Raw genomic sequence first — 21,805 nt, forward strand, 5'->3', positions numbered from 1 at the left:
CAGAATTTCCTTTGTTTTTAAGGCTGAATAATATATATATGCTACATTTTGTTTATCTAGTCGTCTGTCATTGGGCTCTTTGGGGTTACTTATAACCTTTTGGCTATTGTGAATAATGTTGCTTTGAACATGAGTGTTCAAATATCCATTTGAGTCCCTGCTTTCACTTCTTTTTTATGTGTGCCCAGAAGCGGAATTGCTAGAGCATGTAGTGATTTTGTATTTAGTTTTTTAAGTAACCCCCATGCCACCATTTTTCCGCTGTGGCTGTACTCTTTTACATTACAACTAAAAATACACAAGAGTTCCAATTTATTCATATCCTTAGTAACATTTATTTTCTGAGTTTTTTTAATAATAGCCATCCTAACAGGTGTGAACACCCTTTTTTGTTCTTTTCACTTTTGGCCACATCACAGTAGCAACCCAGGCCACTGCAGTGACCCCACTGGATTCTTAACCTGCTATGCCAAAAGGGAACTCCTAAACATGTATTCTTTTAAGTAGTAAATAGGTACATATATAAGATATTTACTTACTTATAAAATGCATATTAAGTAAAATATCTCTGGTTTTGATTTTAAAGGATTCAGTCATTTCTATTCAGCTGAATTTATCGGTAATGAATAATTAATTAATAATTAGTAATTCTCCAGTAATGAAAATACAAATCCAGGTCTTTATTCCTGACCATTTAAAAATTCTGAATTACTAACAGTTTGTATCATATCTCTTATATACTGGAAGATGTCATTTTATGTGACTACTCTCATAATCTCATGGAATATATAGCCTTCCCTATGCCAGGACTCCACTGTAGTTTTGCCAGTTTTGTTCATTCCTTTTATTCGGTTCCTCTTGCATGTAAAACCATATAATTTTTTAGTAACTATACGTTGAACAGATTTCTATTTCAGGGTCCTTATCTTGTGTCCTCAATTTGATTAGAAGCTCCAAAGAGTGGAACCATTTTACTTGTCCCCCTGCCACAGAATTGACACATGTGTACTTTTGGCGTATTTGATGCTTATTATTTCCAGACACTGTCAGCATTTCTTCAAAATTATGATAGATAATAATTTGTAATGAGGATATTAGTTACTTCATGGATTTTTTTTTTTTTAATATTTGAGATAAAGTATATCTAACATGTGCCTGGCATGAATGTGGGACTCTCATAAGGTCCTATTCAGGACAAAGTCTCTAGTAAATGAGTCTACCCAGAATCCTGATTCTCAGTTAATGTACTGAATATTCAGAGAATTTTCAAAGACCTTGGGCAATATTCCCTGGAAGTGTTAAGAATCCACTGTTCTAGGGAAAAAAAAAAAAAAAAAAAAGATATGGCTAGATGAAGGTAAGATTTGTCATTTGTTAATATATTTTTTTAATGTATGGATGTATTTGTGGAAAACAGCTTTGTTACACACTTAGAAAATGTTTTCTGTTCTTACACAATCGCCATCTTGTAAATCAGCATTGAACCAAATAAGTGCTGATCTGGAAAGCAGTTAAGATCTCTTTTTTCAGTTTGCTTACGTAGTAGTGATGGCTGTATTTATATAATGAACAAAATACTCCAATTTTTAAGATGCTAAAATTTCTCAAGAATATAGACTGTGTATTTTTCTTATATATGACTAAAAGAATGAAAACACATTCTTTTAAAAGTTATAAGCACATGTAATACTTTCTTTTCTAGAATGTCTAATTTACCACCATTGGTATGCTTTAATGCAAAGTTTTTTTCTTAATTTATAGTATTCTGAAGATATGAAGCACAAGACCACTCTTCTGGAGCTTCAAAAAATGTTTACATATTTAATGGTATGTCTGAGAATTGGATATGAAAAACTAATTAGATATACCCTTTGACCAAGGGTGAAAACATGAATTAGAGTTCATTTGTATTGGCTTTATCTTAACTACATACTCTTATTTTCCAAATTGTATTTTTCAGTTGCTGATATTCTGTGTTATAGTGAATTTTAACAGTCACATTTCAGTCATTTACATTTTGTTAATATATCCTTTGAAGAATTTCTTGTATCTGATCCTTTTTTCATCACAAGGCCCTCCCCATAGTCTTAGGGGTTTCTGACTGATTTCTCTTTGTCCTTATTAATTCCCCCCCAAAAAACTATGAAAGTCATCAATCTTGAAAGAAAATTAAAAATCTTAAAATATTACTCTCCTAGTTAAAACTCTTCAGTGGCTCATTCTGAATACAGAAAAGTATTCAGGTTCAGTTAGTATGGCACATACTCTCTGTGATTTTGCCCCTTGCCTTCAACCTCATTTCTTACCTCTCCCCACATCCAGCCTCACCCTACAGGAATGATAAGCCATTTGAAGTTCACCCTGTTGCTTCATCACTTAAGCAGTTATTTATGCTAGTCCTTCTGCCTATAGCACTGTTTTATCAGCGCTCTTCTCCATTTTCTTTGACTTGTCATCCTTCAAGAATCAATTTGGTTTTCTTGAGAAAGCCTGTCCTCCAAAAGACCAAAAATTCCAGAGTATCCCCACGTCAGCAAAATGTTGTTGTTCCAGCACTTTTTTTTTTTGCTTTTTTTGCTTGTTAGGGCCACACCCATGGCATATGAAAGTTCCCAGACTAGGGGTCAAATTGGAGCTGTAGCTACCAGGCTACGCCACAGCCACAGCAATGCAAGATCTGAGCCACGTCTGCAACCTACTGCAACTCACGGCAATGCCAGATCCTTAACCCACTGAACGGGGCCCGGGATTGAATCCTAGTCATCATGGATACTAGTCAGGTTCATTGCCGTTGAGCCAGCACTTGTATTCAAAGTTACTTGTCTCGCCTGTTAGAATCTTGAGGACAGAGATCATATATTTATTCCTATGTATTTCAGCTTCTGAGACTTAATAAGTGCTCAATAAATGAGATTTTGAACCAAAAAAAAAGAAAAATTGTTACCCCTTGATCCCACTTTTGTTCTCCTTTAAACAGAGTTGGAACATGCTCTCTGAATGGACAAAATAGTTTTATTGCTGTTTTAAACAACAAAAGTCCAGTCCGTAAGAAAACTTACTCCCTGCAAAGGTTTTGTATTTTATGCTTCACAATACAAATCTGTATCCTTTGGGTTTCAGCTTCTTTCCTAGAAATTCCTAGACCTAAAAAATATAAATGTCTTCACTTACAGTAATTGAAGCATCTTTTGGCACCAAGTAAACTGAAAATGCCATGAAAATCAAACAAAAATGAAATAGAAGAGTGCATTTTAATACTTTCTTTTTTCTTTTTCTTTTTTTTTTTTTTTTGGTTTTTTTTTGTTTGTTTGTTTTTTTAGGGCCTCATCCATGGCATATGGAGGTTCCATTGGAGCTTATAGCTGCAGGCCTGTGCACCAGCCACAGCTATGCGGAATCTGAGCTGCATCTGTGATCACAGCTCATGGCAACGCTGGATCCTTATCCACCAGTGAGGATCCAGCGATCGAACCCAAAACCTCACGGTTCTTGGTCGGATTTGTTTCTGCTACGCCACAATGGGAACTCCTCATTTTAATCCTTTCTTTGTAGATTTACTACCTGTTTTGTTTTTGTTTAAGAACCTTCTGGTGGTAATTTCTGTTTAAGACTTAGATTTGTTTATTTGATTGTTTTATAACTCCCTTCTCCTTTTTCTTTCACAGGAGAGTGAATGCAAAGCATATAATCCTAGACCCTTTTGTAAAACATACACCATGGATAAACAGCCTCTAAATACTGGGGAGCAGAAAGATATGACAGAGTTTTTTACTGATTTGATTACTAAAATTGAGGAAATGTCTCCAGAACTGGTTAGTACTGGAATATTCAAGTTTCTTTGGAATTTGTACAGATTTACTCTATTGCAATTATTGACTTTTGTGTTTTTTGTTTTTAAGAAAAATACTGTCAAAAGTTTGTTTGGAGGTGTTATTACAAACAATGTTGTGTCCTTGGTAAGTATTTGACCTCTTCTTTGCTTTTTGGAAGTCTTAATTTGTATTTTATCTTATTACAATAATTTACCAATTTTGGGCTGTTGATTGACCAGGATTGTGAACACGTTAGTCAGACTGCTGAAGAGTTTTACACCGTGAGGTGCCAGGTGGCTGATATGAAGAACATTTATGTGAGTAATGTTATATATAGTTTTTGAACTTTTTTCTAGTCTTAACTATCTGCATATATAGCAGGCTTATTTGTTACCTTAAGAGAGAATTAGCTTTTACGTTTTTATGTATCTTCTTGCAACACTACTTAAATAAGAATTAAATACAGCAGAAATTATCACAGCATTGTAAATCAACTATATGTCAATAAAACTTTTTTAAAAAATTAAAGATAGAATCCAAAGCTCAGAGTTCCTGTAGTAGCTCAACAGTAATGAACCGGGCTAGTATTCATGAGAACGTAGGCTCAACCCTTGGCCTTGCTTGGTGGGTTAAAGATCTGGCTTTGCCATGAGCTGTGGTATAGGTCGCAGATGAGGCTCAGATCCCACATTGCTGTGGCTGTGGTGTAGGCTAGGAGCTTTAGCTCCAGTTCAAGCCCTAACCTGGGAACCTCCATATGCCAAGGGTGCGGCCCAAAAAAGACCCCCCCCCCCAAAAAATTTGCAGGGCTGATTTTTCTCAATCAAAATTTTTTGTTCTCTCTCTCTTTTTTTTTTTGCTGTGCCTGCAGCATGCAAACCCAAGCCACAACAGTGACAACAGATCCTTAACCTGCTGAGCCACCAGGGAACTCCTTAAACTTTAAATAGTTGAGTTTTTTTAATTTAGTGAGATTCACAGCACCGTGTCGATACTCTTACTAAGTTTGAATTCACTTTAAAAAAAAAAAAAATTAGTTTGCCTCTGTGCATTCTGTCCAAATTGTTATTAATGCTTTTTTGTATTTTTGCATGCTATAAACAATAATATGAAACTCTTAAATATTGTTTTATACACAGGAATCTCTTGATGAAGTTACTATTAAAGATACTTTAGAAGGTGACAACATGTATACTTGTTCTCATTGTGGGAAGAAAGTACGAGCTGAAAAAAGGTATGCTTTCTGAAATGTAATTTTTATCATTTTGATAAATCACCAAATGAAAGTAAAACACAAACTTAGGATGAATCGATGTTAAACTTTATGAAAATTATGTGATTAATGTTATGTCAGTTGCTTGGAGCTCATTCTCACAGCAATTTTAATTCAGTTATTCAAGTAAACTTTCAAACACCTTTACATTTTTTCAGATTTTTTTTCCTTTTTATTAGTCAAATACTTACCAAGGTCTGTATGATTCCTTAGCCCTCTGCTGTGAACTCAGTGGAGAATAATAGAGTCTACTCATGAACTGAAGACCTCTTCTGAATCTCTAAAAGTGAGAGATTTTTTTTCCTCAAGAGCCAGCCAGCTAAAATAATTGGTTTACAGCAGAGTAGTTGGGTAAAGATGTTTTAATTCTGCCAATAAACATTGAAGGACAAATAGAAATTAACTGCATAAGTTGTTCTTTCAATCTAGTTAAAGGTGGAGAAATAGTAATAACCTTGTAAGTACAAGAGGTCTGGGATTGGGCCAGCCTGCCTCAAGGAGAGCATTTGCATTTACCAGTAATAGAAAATAAGGTAGGTAATATACAGTAACATCAGATGATCAACATTTAGATTTGAGGATTATTAAAGCCATCAGAACATCTGCCTTAGAAAGAACATAACTGTTGCAAATAACTCAGACCTAAGCCAAGCTAAAAATGCAGAGGAAAAGTGACAGAATCAAAGCCAGGAAAGAAAAGAATCAGCAACCAGGGAAGGAGAACATCAAGAAGAAAGTATTTGTTCATTTGACATAGTCCACAGAGAATGGGGAGAAAGTAACATCTGAGTAAAATCATTAGATTTTTCAAAAAGGTAGTTTAGTGATGTCAGATTGTAGCCGTAGAATCAGGGTCATCAGTATATGGCATAAAGTATAGACCATTCATTTTAGAAGTTTGGCAGTGAGAAAAGCAAGGAAGATAGACTCTAGAAAGAGCTTTGAGATCAAGTATAGGATCGTCTTTTTTTATTTTGTGGCGTTTTCTACTTGAAATAGATCTGAGCATGTTTGAAGGCAGAGAATGAAAAGCCATCTTTAAAATTGCTTAATAGAAGATTTTTCCAGGTAATATACATTTGAAAAGAATGGTATTCTTTTTTTAATCTCTATAAGTCAGGGTGCAAGAGAGAGAAGTTGTAGATGGATGTGCTCAAAAGAAAGCATAGCTGTGCAGGCACTTATAGGTAGAAGACAAACTCATGTGGTGAGAATTGGCTTAGGCTAAGAGTTAAGGATGGAGTCAGTTAAAAGTTCGTTACTGGAGTTCCCATCGTGGCTCAGTGGTTAACGAATCCGACTAGGAACCATGAGGTTGTAGGTTCGATCCCTGGCCTTGCTCAGTGGGTTAAGGATCAGGCCTTGCCGTGAGCTGTGGTGTAGGTTGCAGACGCGGCTTGGATCCCGCGTTGCTGTGGCTCTGGCACAGGCTGGTGGCTACAGCTCCGATTGGACCCCTAGCCTGGGAACCTCCATATGCCACGGAGTGGCCCAAGAAATAGCAAAAAGACCAAAAAAAAAAAAAAAAAAAAAAAGTTCGTTACTATGGAGGAATATAATGAGGAGCCAATAAAAGATAATTGAGAGGCTGAGTCCCTTGGAGAAACTCTTTTTATTTGGAATAAATAAACTTACTGAATAAACCTGTCATTACTGATAATCTTTTATTTTTTGAATCATTATTTCGGTTAATATTCTATTGGATTTTTTTTAAAATACTGTCATATCTCTCCCAGGCGAAATATTATTCAGTCCTTTTGTGCTCTTATCATACTTTTACGTGTCTATAACAGCATAATAAATGTTCTTAACAGAAATGGGCCAGGGATCATTTTTTGTTGTATCTTCAAACCTCTAATTTTCTCAGTTTATTCAATCTTTCCTGAATAATTTTATCTACCATTATCACATGAATCTCTGCTGACATGGTAATGATTCCCAAATTGTCTTACCTAATTCAGAATGCTGTGCTGTCCTCCCCCAACTCTCTCCCCTTGGGTGTTGTAGTAGATTCAGGTCATTTCTTCAGATCTGTTCATATCAGACTTAAGGTATGGTTCCACTGACCCCACAGACAAGTTCTTTAGTGATTCCTAGCTCTCAAAATAAAGTACATACTCTTAAGATTACACACAAAGCCCTTCATTTTCTGACTCCTTTGTAGTTATAACCTCATCATTTACCAGTCTCCCAAGTAATAAATAATGTTGAATTCTTATTCCTTCTGCTTGTGGACATCCTTCCCCTACCTTCCTCATCTCCCTAAATTCCTATTTTTTTAAAGACACTAAGATCTTTGTTTAAACAAATTTTGATTTAAATCCTATACATAGTGAAGAATTCCCTAGAATTCATATTTTTCATAAATCCAAGTTTGTATGTTTTGTTTAAACTGTAATTTTGGTTTTTTAAACCTAAACCAGCAGTAAGTCATATCATAAGATTTAGGTAACTACTTGACTTGCTGCTGCTGTTACAGTGGTGATTGTAATATTAGGCAACTCTCATTGAATACTATTTGCCAGGCAGCATTCTAAAAGTAGTGGGGAGTGGGTACTTTAATTTTCATTTTACGAATCAGAAGTGAAGTTCAAAGAGGTGAAATAACGTGTTTAGGGTCATACATCTAGTAAATGATGCAGGCAGATTTTGCAATTCCAGTGCACAAAACTAAATGCTTACTGAAAGTTTCCATGTGGCACAGTGGATTAAGTATACAGCGTTGCCACAGCTATGGCACAGGTTCAGTATCCACATGCTGCAGGTGTGGCACATAAATACATAAGCACGTGTTTATTTACTTAAGGGGGGAAGGAAACTCTGAACTGAAAACCACCTTGCCTTTTTATGATGTGACTTCTTTTTTATGCCCCCATAGCACTTTTGTGTATTTCATCATGGACTGTGCCGTAGTCTACAGTAGTTTTTTGTTTTTCTTATCTAGACACAGGAAAGCCCTTTCAGAATGGAAAAAGTCATGTAAGAGGGGTATATATAGAGAGATAGGTAGATTGATAGAATTAATAGGAGCATGATTTAGAGTGCCATTTATTATTTAATAGTTGAATATTCAAATGAGAATAATATAAATGTAATTGATAGCAGCTGGAGTACTTTTGAAAGATAATTTTTAACAAATTTTTTTTGTTTGGATTTTTTTTTTTTTTTTTTTTTGTCTTTCAGAGCATGTTTTAAGAAATTGCCTCGAATTCTGAGTTTCAATACTATGAGGTATACATTTAATATGGTCACAATGATGAAAGAGAAAGTTAACACACACTTTTCCTTCCCATTACGTCTGGATATGACACCCTATACAGAAGATTTTCTTATGGGAAAGAGTGATAGGAAAGAAGGTAATGGAAAATCTCTTCCTCCTGCCTATGTTTACTGTAAGTCCCCATAATAAGGTAGTCATAAAGTTGTAATCCACTACACATTTAACAAAATTAAATGGAATCTTAGAAAGGAGAATTTTTTAAAGACAATATGGCATAGTCAGTCAGTTTGACCAATAAATATTTTGCATCTGTTAGAACTGTGTTCTAGACATCTTTCTAGCCATTGAATACACAGTAGTGAAAGATAAACATGATTTCTGCCCTTGAAGAACTTAAGTCTAGTGGGCATGTCTTATATTGAACAAGAAATTACGAACATGTTTTGTCAAAGAGTGAATGTATCAGAGATTGAGGGGAATCAGGGCTTTCAGGAGAAGGTGATGTTTAAAGAGTCTGAGTAAGAGCTAGATTAAGAAAAATGGATAAACTTTGGAGGAAGAGTGATTGTTAAGAGGTTGATGAGATAATCAAAAGGGTAGTGTCCAGATCATTTTTCTTTTTGTAGGCCATGTTAATTTGATTTCAATGTGAAACTGTTGGAAAATTTTAAGCTTAGAACTGAGATAACCAGGTGGGGTCTGAAAAAGGTTATTACAACTTTAACAGTAGAAATAGATGAGATGGTGATAAATAGAGTGTGGGGAGTCCATTCTGGCAAACCAGAGAAATAGTAGCATAGATGGGAAAGCATGCTTGTAGGGTTGGAGAGAAGTGATAGAGTTTACAGAATTTGATGATTGAATGAATAAGTGAATCTAACAAGGTTGTGTAACATCTATCCACTACTTAACTTGCTATTATAGTAATGGAAGTATAGTGACAAAAAAAGATCTCTGTCCCATGAAGCTTACACAGTTTAGTCAGTCTGCTACTAGAGGGAGGAGGAAAAGTCAAGAAAGGTTTCTGCCTTGATCTGCTAGGTGAATAGTAGAATCAGTATTTCAAGATCTAAAGAGAGAGGGAATGTGGTCAGAAGTATTGAATGCTGGAGTTCCCACTGTGCTCAGCGGAAATATCTGACCAGCATCCATGAAGATGTAGGTTCGATCCCTGGCCTTGCTCAGTGGGTAAAGGATCTGGCATTGCCATGAGCTGTGGTGTAGGTCCCAGAAGCGGCTCAGATTCTGCATTGCTGTGGCTGTGGCATAGGCCAGCAGCTTCAGTTCCGATTTGACCCCTAGCCTGGGAACCTCCATATGCCGCAGGTGTGGCCTTAAAAAGACAAAAAAAAAAAAGAGGAAGTATTGAATGCTGAAGAAAAAGAACAGTTCCAGTAAGACCATGACAGAAAATTATCTAACACATTGAAGATTTTTGGTTATCAGAGCAGTTTAATTTGGGTGTTGGAATAGGAAGGCATAATGCAATAAGTTTAAAATGGCACTTGAGGAGTTCCTGCTGTGACACAGCAGGTTAAGAATCCAACAGCAGCAGCTCCGGTCACTGCAGAGATGCAGGTTCAGTCCCCAGCCTGAAGCACGGGTTAAAGGATCTGGCATTGCCGCATCTGTGGCTCATATTCAGTCCCTGATCCAGGAACTTCCATATGCTGTGGATGTGGCCATAAAAATAATGATAAAATGGCACTTGGTTCATAATTAGTTACCCTCAAATTGCTGTTACTTCCTTAAGACCTAGTGATTTTTTTTCATACATCTGTGTACATGCCACAAGGACCATGGTGAGAAATGGAAATAGTTGAGAGAAGAAAGCAGAACAGGTCCAGCTCTTACCTATCCCATTCTTTAGCCAGAGAAGTTCCATTTTACATAGCAAAGGTCCTAACAGTTTTTTGGGGTTTTGTTCGTTTGTTTGCATAGAAAGTTGTGCTAATTTAAGTTTTTAAGATTTGAAGAGCCTCCACATTATAAGATTTAGGATAGAGAACCATATTTTAATCTTTATACTGGAGGTCCCATTGTGGCTCAGCGGTAATGAACCTGACTAGTATCCATGAAGATGCAGGTTCAATCCCTGGCCTCACTCAATGGGTTAAGAATCCGTCGCTGCCATGAGCTGTGGTGTAGGTCGCAGACGAGGCTCAGATCCCCCGTTGCTGTGGCTGTGGCGTAGGTCGGCAGTTACAGCTCCAATTTGACCCCTAGTCTATGTACCTCTGTACGCCGTAGGTGTGGCCCCCAAAAGAAAAAAATAATAAACTTGACACTTAATGAGAATCCAATAAATGTTTTTCTCTCACTATATGGGAGATGAAAGGTGTAAACAATGAGTGTAGGCTACTCTTTCAAGAGAAAAATACACTCTTTAAAGAGAGAAGATGGTGACTGTAGCTATGAAGGGATATACAGGGTCAAAGGAGAGAATTTTAAAGTTAGAATTTAAGTATCTTTAGAAGTTGCACGAAAGGAGCCAGAAGAGGTAAGTTTGAATATATAAACAAAGTTAAGAAGTGGACATTATATATATACATCCTACTTTACAACTTGTAAAATCATACCAAGACAATGTGGTATCTGTCTTGTAGGGTTGGAGAGAAGTGATAGAGTTTTTGTAGGGTTGGAGAGAAGTGATAGTATTTTTCATGGGGACCGAATTTGTGGAAGTAGCAAAAGCATATTCCAAGATAAAGGAGTTAGGCCACAAGTAAATTTATTAAGCCACAGAGTCAGATCCTAGTATAAAGAAACTCCTCAGCCACTGCTTTGGCAATCCTCCATTTCCTCCTTATCATCTATCTGTCCCTTCAGTTTTCAGGTTAGACAGTGCACTCAGACTAATTGAATATGTTCTCACCTATTTGCTTCTGTTTATATCTTTCCTTTCTATGTGTTGGTGGGAATACAGATCGTAATAATCCTGTGGTGGGAAGTATATATTTTGTTGATTTTGTTTCTGTCCACATAAAGCTCCCAATCCAGAATATTTCTGTTAAAAGATAAACAGTTGGAAGCATGCTATCAGTGCAGTACTCCATTTTCTTTAAGATGAGATTAACAGGTATTAATACACTGATGCCTTTCAGATTTTTTGTTTGTCTGCTAATCAGGATAGTACAAAAGGCTTCATTCAAGTTTATTTCAAAAAGAATAGCCAGATTAAACAAACAACATATTTTATATTTACCTATTACATTGAGATTGTCCATAGTTACACACTAAAAGATGGTTGTTTTTCTAATGATTTATATAAATGTTCTTAAAATTCTAGACTATGAATGGACAATGACTACTAAGTAGAGTTGTTATGTGCCTATTTGAATATATAAAGTATCCCATGCCTATTTTTGTGCATAAAATACAGTATATAGAGTGATTCTAAGATGTCATTGTGTGCATTTTCAAAATTATTGCCATTCTTTTATGTAAATAATTTCAGGTTTTAAGGAAGTCGGTGATCATTCAAAAGACACAGAGAGCTATGAATATGACTTGATAGGAGTGACCGTTCACACAGGAACAGCAGATGGTGGGCACTATTACAGCTTCATTAGAGATATAGTCAATCCTCATGCTTATAAAAACAATAAATGGTGAGTTTCAAGTATTTTATTCTTGGGGTTTTAAAAATTGTTTTTTCTGTTTCTAAAGTATAAACTTACAGTAGTTCTTGAGATATGCTTTCTAATTTTAGTTTTCCAAACATTTTCTCTAAATTTGAGAAAGAGGCACAGAGCGTATTTAAATGAAGGCAGCTTTCAAAATACAAGTTCAGTCTCTTGTGCTTTAACTTTATAGATCTCCAGATTCTTTTGAGGTTTTTTTTTTTGTCTTTTTTGTCTTTTTTTTTTTTTAGGGCCACACCTGCGGCACTTGAAAGTTCTCAGGCTAGGGCGTCAAATCGGAGCTGTAGCTACCGGCCTATGCCAGAGCCACAGCAACCTGGGATCCGAGCCGCATCTGTGACCTACACCACAACTCATGGCAACGCCGGATCCTTAACCCACTGATCGAGGCCAGGGATCGAACCCACAACCTCATGGTTCCTAGTCGGATTCGTTAACCACTGAGCCACGACGGGAACTCCTGATAGCTGGTTTTTGATCTTCTGGTGTTGCTGAGTAAAGTCTCATGTATAGAGACTATTGCCATGCTAAGCATTGTTCTAAATTTTGGAGATAATGCTTCAAATAAGAGTACATTGGTAAATTGATCTGCAGTTAGCAGAGTATTTTTCTTTTCAACTATTTCTCTTTAAGCCATCATATCCATGGCATCTTTTACCTTTTTTGTCTTTTGAATATATTTCTATATTTTGACATAATATCTTTGTAAGTTCTCTAATTTTATTAATGTTTTCTGTCATACTATATTTATGCAAACTTTCTATTCCTTTTATGAACTCTTGTTACTCCTAGGTTATAGATATATCTGTCATATTTTAAGGTCATTGCGACAAAGCAAAATTATATTCCTCTTTCTGGTAAAGCTTAGTTAGAATTTACCCTATTTAATGTTTGATTAATATTTATAATAGGATATAACCTAAATATTTAAAAAATAGGCAAAATACAGACATATTCACTACAAATGTGCTTGACCAATACTGTATGCTCTGCTTTAGGTATCTTTTTAACGATGCTGAGGTAAAACCTTTTGACTCTGCTCAGCTTGCTTCTGAATGTTTTGGTGGAGAGATGACAGTAAGTTTTACTCAAAAATTATAAATGGTTCATAGCTTTCCAAGTACTTTGCAATATCATAAAACCAATAACAGAGTCACTTAACTTTCTTTTAATTTCTGTGATTAAATCTAAAATTTATTCAATTGTTATTTATTGTTTGTATAGTTTAGTATGTTTGGAATGAAACCAGACACTGGGAAATCTTTTCTTTAATTACTGTTTTTCAACTGATTAAAAAAATCTGATTAAGAAGGTTAAGATTTCAAATTGAAGAATTGTAGTAGAGGATTTGAATTACATTAACACGAGACATTATGATTGAATAAACTATTTACTTAAATGCTTTGGGAACAGAGCAGAAAGAAATTACTCTTTAAGAACTTAGTATGAAAAGTCTTTGATGCAACAACATGGATGGAACTAGAGATTCTCGTACTAAGTGAAATAAGTCAGAGAAAGACAATACCATGTGATATCACTTATATGTGGAATCTAAAATACGGAACAAATGAACTTATCTACAGAACAGAAACAGACTCACAGATAGAGAGAACGGACTTGTGATTGCCAAGAGGAAGGGGGAGGGAGTGGGATGGACTAGGAGTTTGGGACTATTAGACGCAAACTATTAAATTTTTTTTTTTTTTTTAAGTTTTGCTTTTTTTTAAAGGCCACACCTGCAGCACATGGAAATTCCAAGGTTAGAGGTTGAATTGGATCTACAGTTGCCGGCCTATGCCATAGCCACAGCAATGTAGGATCCAAGGCGAATCTGTGACCCACACCACAGCTCATTCAAGGCTGGATCCTTAACCCACTTAGTGAGGCCAGGGATCAAACCTGCATCCTCATGGATACTAGTTGTATTCATTTCCACTGAGCCACAACAGGAACCCCCAAACTGTTACATTTAGGAGAGATAAGCAGGAGTTCCCCTTGTGGCTCAGTGGTTAACGAATCCAACTAGGAACCATGAGGTTGCAGGTTCAATCCCTGGCCTGGCTCAGTGCAGACTCTGCTCAGATCTGGCATGGCTGTGGCTGTGACGTAGGCCGGCAGCTACAGCTCTGATGGGACCCCTAGCCTGAGAACCTCCATATGCTGTTGGTGTGGCCCTTAAATGTCAAAAAAAAAAAAAAAAATTTAAAGTCTCTGAAAAGTTTTTGACAAGAAAGTTGGCTTAAGCGGAACATTAAAGATTGTTTCTTTAGTGCTTTTTATTTTTTAATTTAATTATTTACTTTTTGTGGCCAGGGTATGTGGAAGTTCCTGGGCCAGGGATCAAACCTGCGCCACAGTAGCAGCAACACCACATAATTAACTGCTAAACCACTAGGGAACTCCTCTTTATAACAGCAGTAGAAACCTGGTTATTACTAGTGGTGGGATAGAAAAAGATTACCTAAGGAGCAGTTTTCTCAGGTTTACTTGAGATGCTGCCTCCCAGACTTACATCCTCATTTTGCCTCAAATAAAATTTAACTCATGTAGTTCCCATTGTGGCTCAGTGGTAATGAACCCAGCTAGTATCCATGAGGACATGGGTTCGATCCCTGGCCCAGCTTAGTGGGTTAAGGATCTGCTGTTGCCGTGAGCTGTGGTGTAAGTCGAAGACATGGCTTAGATCCCAAGTTCCTGTGGCCGGCAGCTGTAACTCCAATTCAACTCCTAGCCTGGGAACTTCCATATACCATAGGTACGGCCCTGAAAAAAAAACAAAAACAAAACACAATTCAAAGAAAAAGAATATCTGTTAAGATAATTAGCAGTTAAGAGATATGAAAAGACAGGTTGGAGTATAATTACACTTCTTGTTATGCAGTTTACTCTAGTACCAGTTTTCTGAAAACTTTAAAAATACCCTGTTGATTCTCACTAGTCAAGTATTAGAAAGTCATTTCTATTTCACTGAGAAGCCCAGATAAAGTTATTTTTCCTTTTACTCTTTTTTTTTTTTCTTTTCTTTTCTTTCTAGGGCCACACCTGCAGCATATGGAGGTTCCCAGCCTAGGGGTGGAATCGGAGCTGTAGCTGCTGGCCTACACCACAGCCACAGCAATGCGGGATCCTCAACCCATTGAACCCTCAACCTCGTGGTTCCTAATCGGATTCGTTTCCTCTGTGCCATGACAGGAACTCCTATTTTTCCTTTTAATAGCCATGTTTGTTGTTAAATAACTGTTCACATTCTGGATTTTAATGAAACGGATTTCTTACTGCTCTTTGGTGCTCTTCTGTATTATTCTGAATAGAAAGTGAGAAGTAGACAAAATGCTGCCTTGGGAAACTGTTAGAAGAAGGAAATAATGTGAATAATAATGAGTTAACATTAAAGCCGTAAATAACTAAACCTATTGCACCTCTAGATGTTATTCCTAGGATATTTCCTCAAAAAAAAAAAAAAGAAAAGAAAAGAAAAGCGACAAGCTTTTCAAAACTCTTCTTTTAAAAGGTATTTTTTTGGATTGCTAGTCAGTTTTATTAAGCTCTATATATTTGATAGTAAAGTGCCTTAAAAATATTCTGAATCTTTGTTTTTAAGTATATATCCCTAGCCAGAAACTTGTATCAAGTGTTTCTATGAATATTATGCTATTTGAGGACTATTTACAAAGCTACTATAAAGTATAAAAACTGTCAATGAAATATTTTATATATAAATATAGCTAAGGGTAGTCATTTCTTAAAGAAGGAAAAACTTTTTTTTTTTAAAACAGACCAAGACCTATGACTCTGTTACAGATAAATTTATGGATTTCTCCTTTGAAAAGGTAACCATTTCTTTAATATATAATGTTACATTGTTTTCTACTTCCATGTAGTCTACTTTTATGTCTATACTGTGTCAAAAATGAAAATATACTTTTTTTTGCCTCTTAAAGACACATAGTGCTTATATGCTGTTTTACAAACGCATGGAACCAGAGGAAGAAAATGGCAAAGAGTACAAATTTGATGTTTCATCGGAGTTACTAGAGGTATAATTTAATTTAACTTTAGCAACAATTTAAAAGCATGTTAAGTATTTATGCAAGCATTAGTACTGTAATATAAACATATGCTTAAAGATAATTTATCTATAATCCAAGGTAGAACTTAACAGTATTAACAAATAGTCTTGGTAATACTGACATATGACAAGTGAAATATAAAGTAAATGAGATTAAAGATAGTGGAAAACAACTATTAGTAATGATGAAGAAAAATAAGGAAGGTAACAACGTAACTTTAATGGTTGTGATAATTCTTCTTGGACTAGGTGATAGGATTGCAAGTATTCCTTTTCTTATGCTTCATATTACAAGTATACAATGTTATAAATGCATTTAAAACATCTATTGTATATTTTAAACATACATCTCATTTGTAGTAATGGGGCTTTTTTTTTTTTTCCCATGATGTAATAAGTGATACTGTTACTTTAATGTTTTAAGATCTATAAAAAAAATTCACAACTTGTATGTCGTAAACAGTCAGCCAAAACTGCAGAAAGTAAACCTCCAGAAATGTATAATCTAATAAAAACATACTCTTTCATCTTGACAGTTCAGCTTTCACTAACTGATTGACATTTCCATTGTTACAGTCAAGTTTTAAAACGGGATTTTGTTCTCCAAACACACTTTTTTCCCCCTCCCTGATTCCCGAGCACTCTTAATAGTATCTTGACTTCCTATAATTTACTAATAAAAAGCCAAGAATATTGTCTTCTTTCAAACCATTGAATTGGACTTACCAGCAAAATTAGATGCTTCACTAGATTTCAAGCTATTAAACTCACCTATTTATACAAAAATTTATTTCAACTGCTATCATAACCAAAATTATAATCATCATCATGTGCAGGACTTCGTGTCCTCAGGGTTTTCAAACAAATCTAGACCATGTTCTAGATAAGGACACAACAGTGTTTAATAATAGCCCACTTGCGAAATAAAATGAAATTTTAAATAAAATTTTAATGATATACAGTTGACATTTGAACAACATGGGCTTGAACTACAGGGTCCACTTATGTGAATTTTTTTCCTTCAGTAAATACAGTATCTAGTTAAATACAGATTTCTTTTACATGTTATCTTCTTATTTTTGATATCTAGTGTTAGTACTACCTATAATATCTACAAGGTTTTGTATAAGACTTGATGAAAATGACTCATCTTGTAAACAGATGACATAAATTTACAGTATAAATATAATACAGTAATATAAATGTATATTCTCTTAAGCTTTTTGAAACATTGTCTTCTCTCTAGGATATTTTATTATAAGAATACAGCATGTAACACATACACATTCAGAATATGTCAGGGAGGTTTTTGGTTTGTTTTTTTTTCTTTTCTTTTTATGGTCACCCCTTTGGCATATGGAAGTTCCTAGGCTAGTGGTCGAATCAAAGCTGCAGCTGCCGACCCATGCCGCAGTGACGTCTGCAACCTGCCCTGCAGCTTGCAGCAACCCCGGATCCTTAGCCCACTGATCAAGGCCAGGGATCAAATCCGCATCCTCACAGACACTGTGTCAGGTTCTTAACCCACTGTGCCACAACAGGAACTCCCAGAATATGTATTAATCAACTGTTTATGTTATCAGTAAGGCTTCCAGTTAACGGTAAGCTATCAATACTGAAGGTTTGGAGAGTCAAAAGTTATCTATAGATTTTTGACTGGGCTAGATTTTGGCAACCCTAAATCCCTCTTGTTCAAGGGTCAACTGTATATTGTTTATCTACATACATGGTTCTCAAACTTCCTGTTCTTAGGACTTACTTGTAGTCTTAAAAATTACTGAGAACCTTTAAGAAATTTTTGGTTTGCAGGCTTGTTTTGGTTTTTTGTTTGGGGAGTTTTTTGGCCACACCCACAGCATGTGGAAGTTCCTGGTCAGTGATGAAATCAGAACAACAGGTGTAACCAAAGCCACAACAGTGACCAGGCTGGCTTCTTAACCCACTGAGCCATGAGGGAACTCTAAGAGTATTTTTAACTGTTAGTTTTAATGTGGTTATATGTATCCTTATTTGCCATATTAGAAATTAAAACAAATTTTCAAAATTTGTTTTAATTTATTTAAAATTAACAAAAATGGGAGTTCCCATGGTGGGTCAGCAGAAACAAATCTGACTGATTATCCATGAGGACGCATGTTCGATCCCTGGCCTCACTCAGTGGGTTAAGGGTGTGACATTGCCATAAACTGTTGTGTAGGTCACAGACACGGCTTGGATCTGGCATTGCTGTGGCTCTGGCGTAGGCTAGTGGCTACACCTCCGATTCAATCCCTAGTCTGGAACCTCCATATGCCGCCGCTGTGGCCCTAAAAGACAATAAATAAATAAACCCATGATATGCTAATATAAATAATGTTTTGTAGTGAAAAATATTTTTCACAAAATAATTCAGTGAGAAAATGGCCCTGTTTTAGTTTTGCAAATCTAATACTTTCTTTAGTGTAAGACAACTAGAGTCTCATAACAGCCTCTGCATTTGGTCTCTTGTGAACTTACTTATCATTAAACCTCTAGAAAACTCCATTGTACACTGAGGAGAGAATGAGTCTTTTTTTTAAAAAAAAAAAGCAGATGGCATTGTATTATTACTAAGAACATTGTTTAGACCTTAGAGACACCCTAAAATGGTCACAGGGAAACCTCTCCCCCCACCCCACCCCCCACAGCTCTCTAAACCATTCTTTGAGAACCACTAATCTGTGTTATGACAAAAGAGAATCCTAGGAGTTTTTTTGTGGCACAGTGGCTTAAGGATCTGGTGTTGTCACTGCAGCAGCTTCGATCGCTGCTGTGTCATGGGTGCAGCCAAAAAAAAGGAAAGAATCCTAGACTTTTTCTCTGCTGTAACAAGAAAAACAAACTAAACTACATTAGAATATTCTTGGTTGTAAACATAAACCAAACATTTTTTACCCGTTATTGTTTCGGCTTACTAATTCAAAATGTTTGCATATATATTTTACTAAAAATTTTTAAAATAGAGTAATACTCTGATACTTAATATAGATTTTTAGATATTAACTGGAATCTAGTCCTTTACATTTGGACAGTTAAAATATAGCTGGTAGCAGATGTTTCCAAAAGGGAGAATAGAAAATCTTAGAACCTTAAAATATATTATGTAAACAAGCATTCTGAATTGTTATGACTGTTCTGGATGAAACAAATGGAATGATCAGAAAGGATAACTAGTTGAGTGATCAGAAAGGAAAACAAATAGAGTGATCAGAAAGGATAACCAGTTGATTGGGATTGCTGAGGAAGGTGATCTAGAAATGTTTCAGATTAACTTAAGTTAAACTGAGACTTGAAAGTTACTGAGGAGTTAATCATGTGAGGAGTAGTCCAGTCAAAGAGAACATTATGTACAAATCCCCTGAGGAAGGATGGAGCTCATTGGCATGTTTTAGAAGCTGAAAGATAAACCTCTGTGGCTGTAATGTTTAATAAAAGTGGCCCAAGATGAAGTTGGTTGATATGCATAAAATATCTAGAAATGTTCTCATCAGTGTGATATAGTATTCTTACACTTAGACATGCACAGGTGGCTCCACATAGAGTGTAAAAAGGACTATCAGAAAACAAGATGAATGCTTCTGTAGGACTGAAATGGAGTAGAATTAAAAGCACTGAGTCTGCTAGAAACCACAGGTCTACCAGACTTCAGGTTCAAAACAGATAATAGTGGCCAAGAGTTAAGGTCTTGTGAGATAAAGGGGGGACAAAAATTATGACACAGGATCTAGAGGTGAGCTTGTGTCTAGAAGCAAGCAGCTCAGAATGGGGCCATGAAAAGGTGCCAGATTGAGATGAGTGTGTGTTTGGAGCTACACAGAAAGCTATATGCCTAGAAATGCTAGAGGACCAAGAATTCTGAAGCAGGCCAGATCAGACCTGTGATTTTCCAGATACCAAATGTGGAGCAGGAGCCCTAATTCATGATTATAAGACCTGGTTCTGGTGTAGAGTAGTAGGCTGGGGAGGCAAGTAGAGGTGGTTTTAAATCTTCAGGGGGATAAAGATAGTAAATATCCATAATCAGAACATAAATTTATTCCAGATAAAAATAATTTTATAGAACTTAAAATGACTTAGAGCATGTTTAGGGTATTCAGAGAGAGGACACAAAGACTGAAGTCAGCAAAGCACTTCTATAGGACATATTCAGAGATGATCATTCTTCCTTGTTTTTAGAGAGTAAACAAGGAAATCATCTCTCATTTAGGCCTGCAAACCTGAATAAAATTTATTTTGCCAGTTTTTAAACATAAATCTTTCTCTTAAAACCTATTCTTATCAGAATATCAGTCAAACATAATTTTCATGTATGTTGTCAGTGTAACAGTTTTATTCATTATGCATTTGCTCTTCAGACAGATGGGAGTTCAGAATTCTTTAAAATCTTCATAAATACATTTTTTTTTAAAAAACATGATTGCTGAGGTTGCCAGAAAAGGAATGATAAATTGGATCATGTTTAGTAAATATTTCCATATTCCACATACCTGGGAAAAAGCTAATGGAATTTTAAGTGCATGTGTTTTTTTTTGTCGTTTGTTCTTTTAGAGCAAGCCTTTGTCTAATAAAAATATTGGCAAAATGTAATGAAACAAAAGCTTTCTGTTGTCTAGTGTTAAAATTTTTTTTTTCCAGTGGATTTGGCATGATAACATGCAGTTTCTTCAAGACAAAAACATTTTTGAACATACATATTTTGGGTAAGTTTGGTAGATTTAAAGATAGATTTTTATTTTTTAAGAAAATCTTATTCTGTAAGAATTTTAACCTAATATTTTCAAATTCTAGGTTTATGTGGCAGTTGTGTAGTTGTATTCCCAGTACATTACCAGATCCTAAAGCTGTGTCTTTAATGACAGCAAAGGTAATATATATACATATGTACATATATATAGCCTTAGATATTCTTCAGAATTGACTATTTTAAAATAATTAAATCTTTTTTTGCTTAATTTTATTTTTCCTTATAGTTAAGCACTTCCTTTGTCCTAGAGACATTTATTCATTCAAAAGAAAAGGTATGTGTTCTACTTTGTAAATTTTTGTGTCATTTATGTCATTTGTCAGTTATTTCTTAACACCTTAAGTAATTTCTTTTTCTTTTTTAGCCCACAATGCTTCAGTGGATTGAACTCTTGACCAAACAGTTTAATAATAGTCAAGCAGCTTGTGAGGTGAGGTGAATAATTCAACAAGCAATATATAGTTTAAGGTTCACTGTTTTGTTTTGTTTTCTTTTATTCTTTTGATGCTATAGCAAAATTGTTTTATCTATTACATATCATAGGGACCCCAATGTAAATTGTTCCTAAAGTTACTTCACCACTAAGAGAAAGTTATAATTATGTATCACATTTGTTACATTGATTAATTAATGGATTTTTAAGTTACTTAAAAATCCTTGGGGCGTTCCTGCTGTGGCACAGTAGGTTAAGGATCTGCTGATGTCACTGCTGTGACTTGGTCACTGCTGTGGCATGAGTTCGATCCCTGGCCCCAGAATTTCTGCATTTTGCAGGCACAGCCAAAAAGAAAGAGATATCTTGAAATTAATGGGAAATTGTCTTAGCTAAACATAAAGAAAGATGTTTTTGTTATCAAGACAACAAATTTTGTTTTTAAACATAAAGTGAATCATACTCAGATCATATATTATCAATAGGAAAAGGCTACAGTGTGACCTTTATGAAGTTTAAGAGGAAAACAGTATTATCTTTTTTTTTTTTTTTTTTGGGCCACACCTGCAGCATGCGGTAGTTCCTCGGCCAG

At 35.5% G+C, this 21,805-nt stretch overlaps 1 protein-coding gene across 15 annotated transcripts in view; it reads left to right on the forward strand.

Annotated features, from left to right (window-relative positions):
- The window catches only part of USP34 (ubiquitin specific peptidase 34), a 258,619-nt gene that overhangs the window by 185,619 nt on the left and 51,195 nt on the right, over positions 1–21,805 (forward strand). For 9 of the 15 annotated variants that reach the window (XR_002342702.1, XM_021087489.1, XM_013996121.2 and 6 more), the window contains 14 exons: positions 1,762–1,827; positions 3,666–3,812; positions 3,900–3,956; positions 4,052–4,129; positions 4,952–5,046; positions 8,269–8,477; positions 11,763–11,916; positions 12,948–13,026; positions 15,726–15,779; positions 15,891–15,986; positions 20,672–20,736; positions 20,825–20,900; positions 21,007–21,054; positions 21,145–21,210. Coding sequence is in view for 13 of the 15 variants with exons in the window: in XM_021087489.1 (XP_020943148.1) it covers positions 1,762–1,827; positions 3,666–3,812; positions 3,900–3,956; positions 4,052–4,129; positions 4,952–5,046; positions 8,269–8,477; positions 11,763–11,916; positions 12,948–13,026; positions 15,726–15,779; positions 15,891–15,986; positions 20,672–20,736; positions 20,825–20,900; positions 21,007–21,054; positions 21,145–21,210 (1,290 nt within the window). In the remaining 2 variants the exon portion in view is untranslated. The remainder of the gene's footprint in view (positions 1–1,761; positions 1,828–3,665; positions 3,813–3,899; positions 3,957–4,051; positions 4,130–4,951; positions 5,047–8,268; positions 8,478–11,762; positions 11,917–12,947; positions 13,027–15,725; positions 15,780–15,890; positions 15,987–20,671; positions 20,737–20,824; positions 20,901–21,006; positions 21,055–21,144; positions 21,211–21,805) is intronic. The other 6 variants (XR_002342703.1, XM_021087492.1, XM_021087495.1 and 3 more) reach the window with 1 other exon arrangement.

This window comes from Sus scrofa, chromosome 3 (assembly GCF_000003025.6).
Source record: "Sus scrofa isolate TJ Tabasco breed Duroc chromosome 3, Sscrofa11.1, whole genome shotgun sequence".
In the NCBI taxonomy this organism is placed as follows: domain Eukaryota; kingdom Metazoa; phylum Chordata; class Mammalia; order Artiodactyla; family Suidae; genus Sus; species Sus scrofa.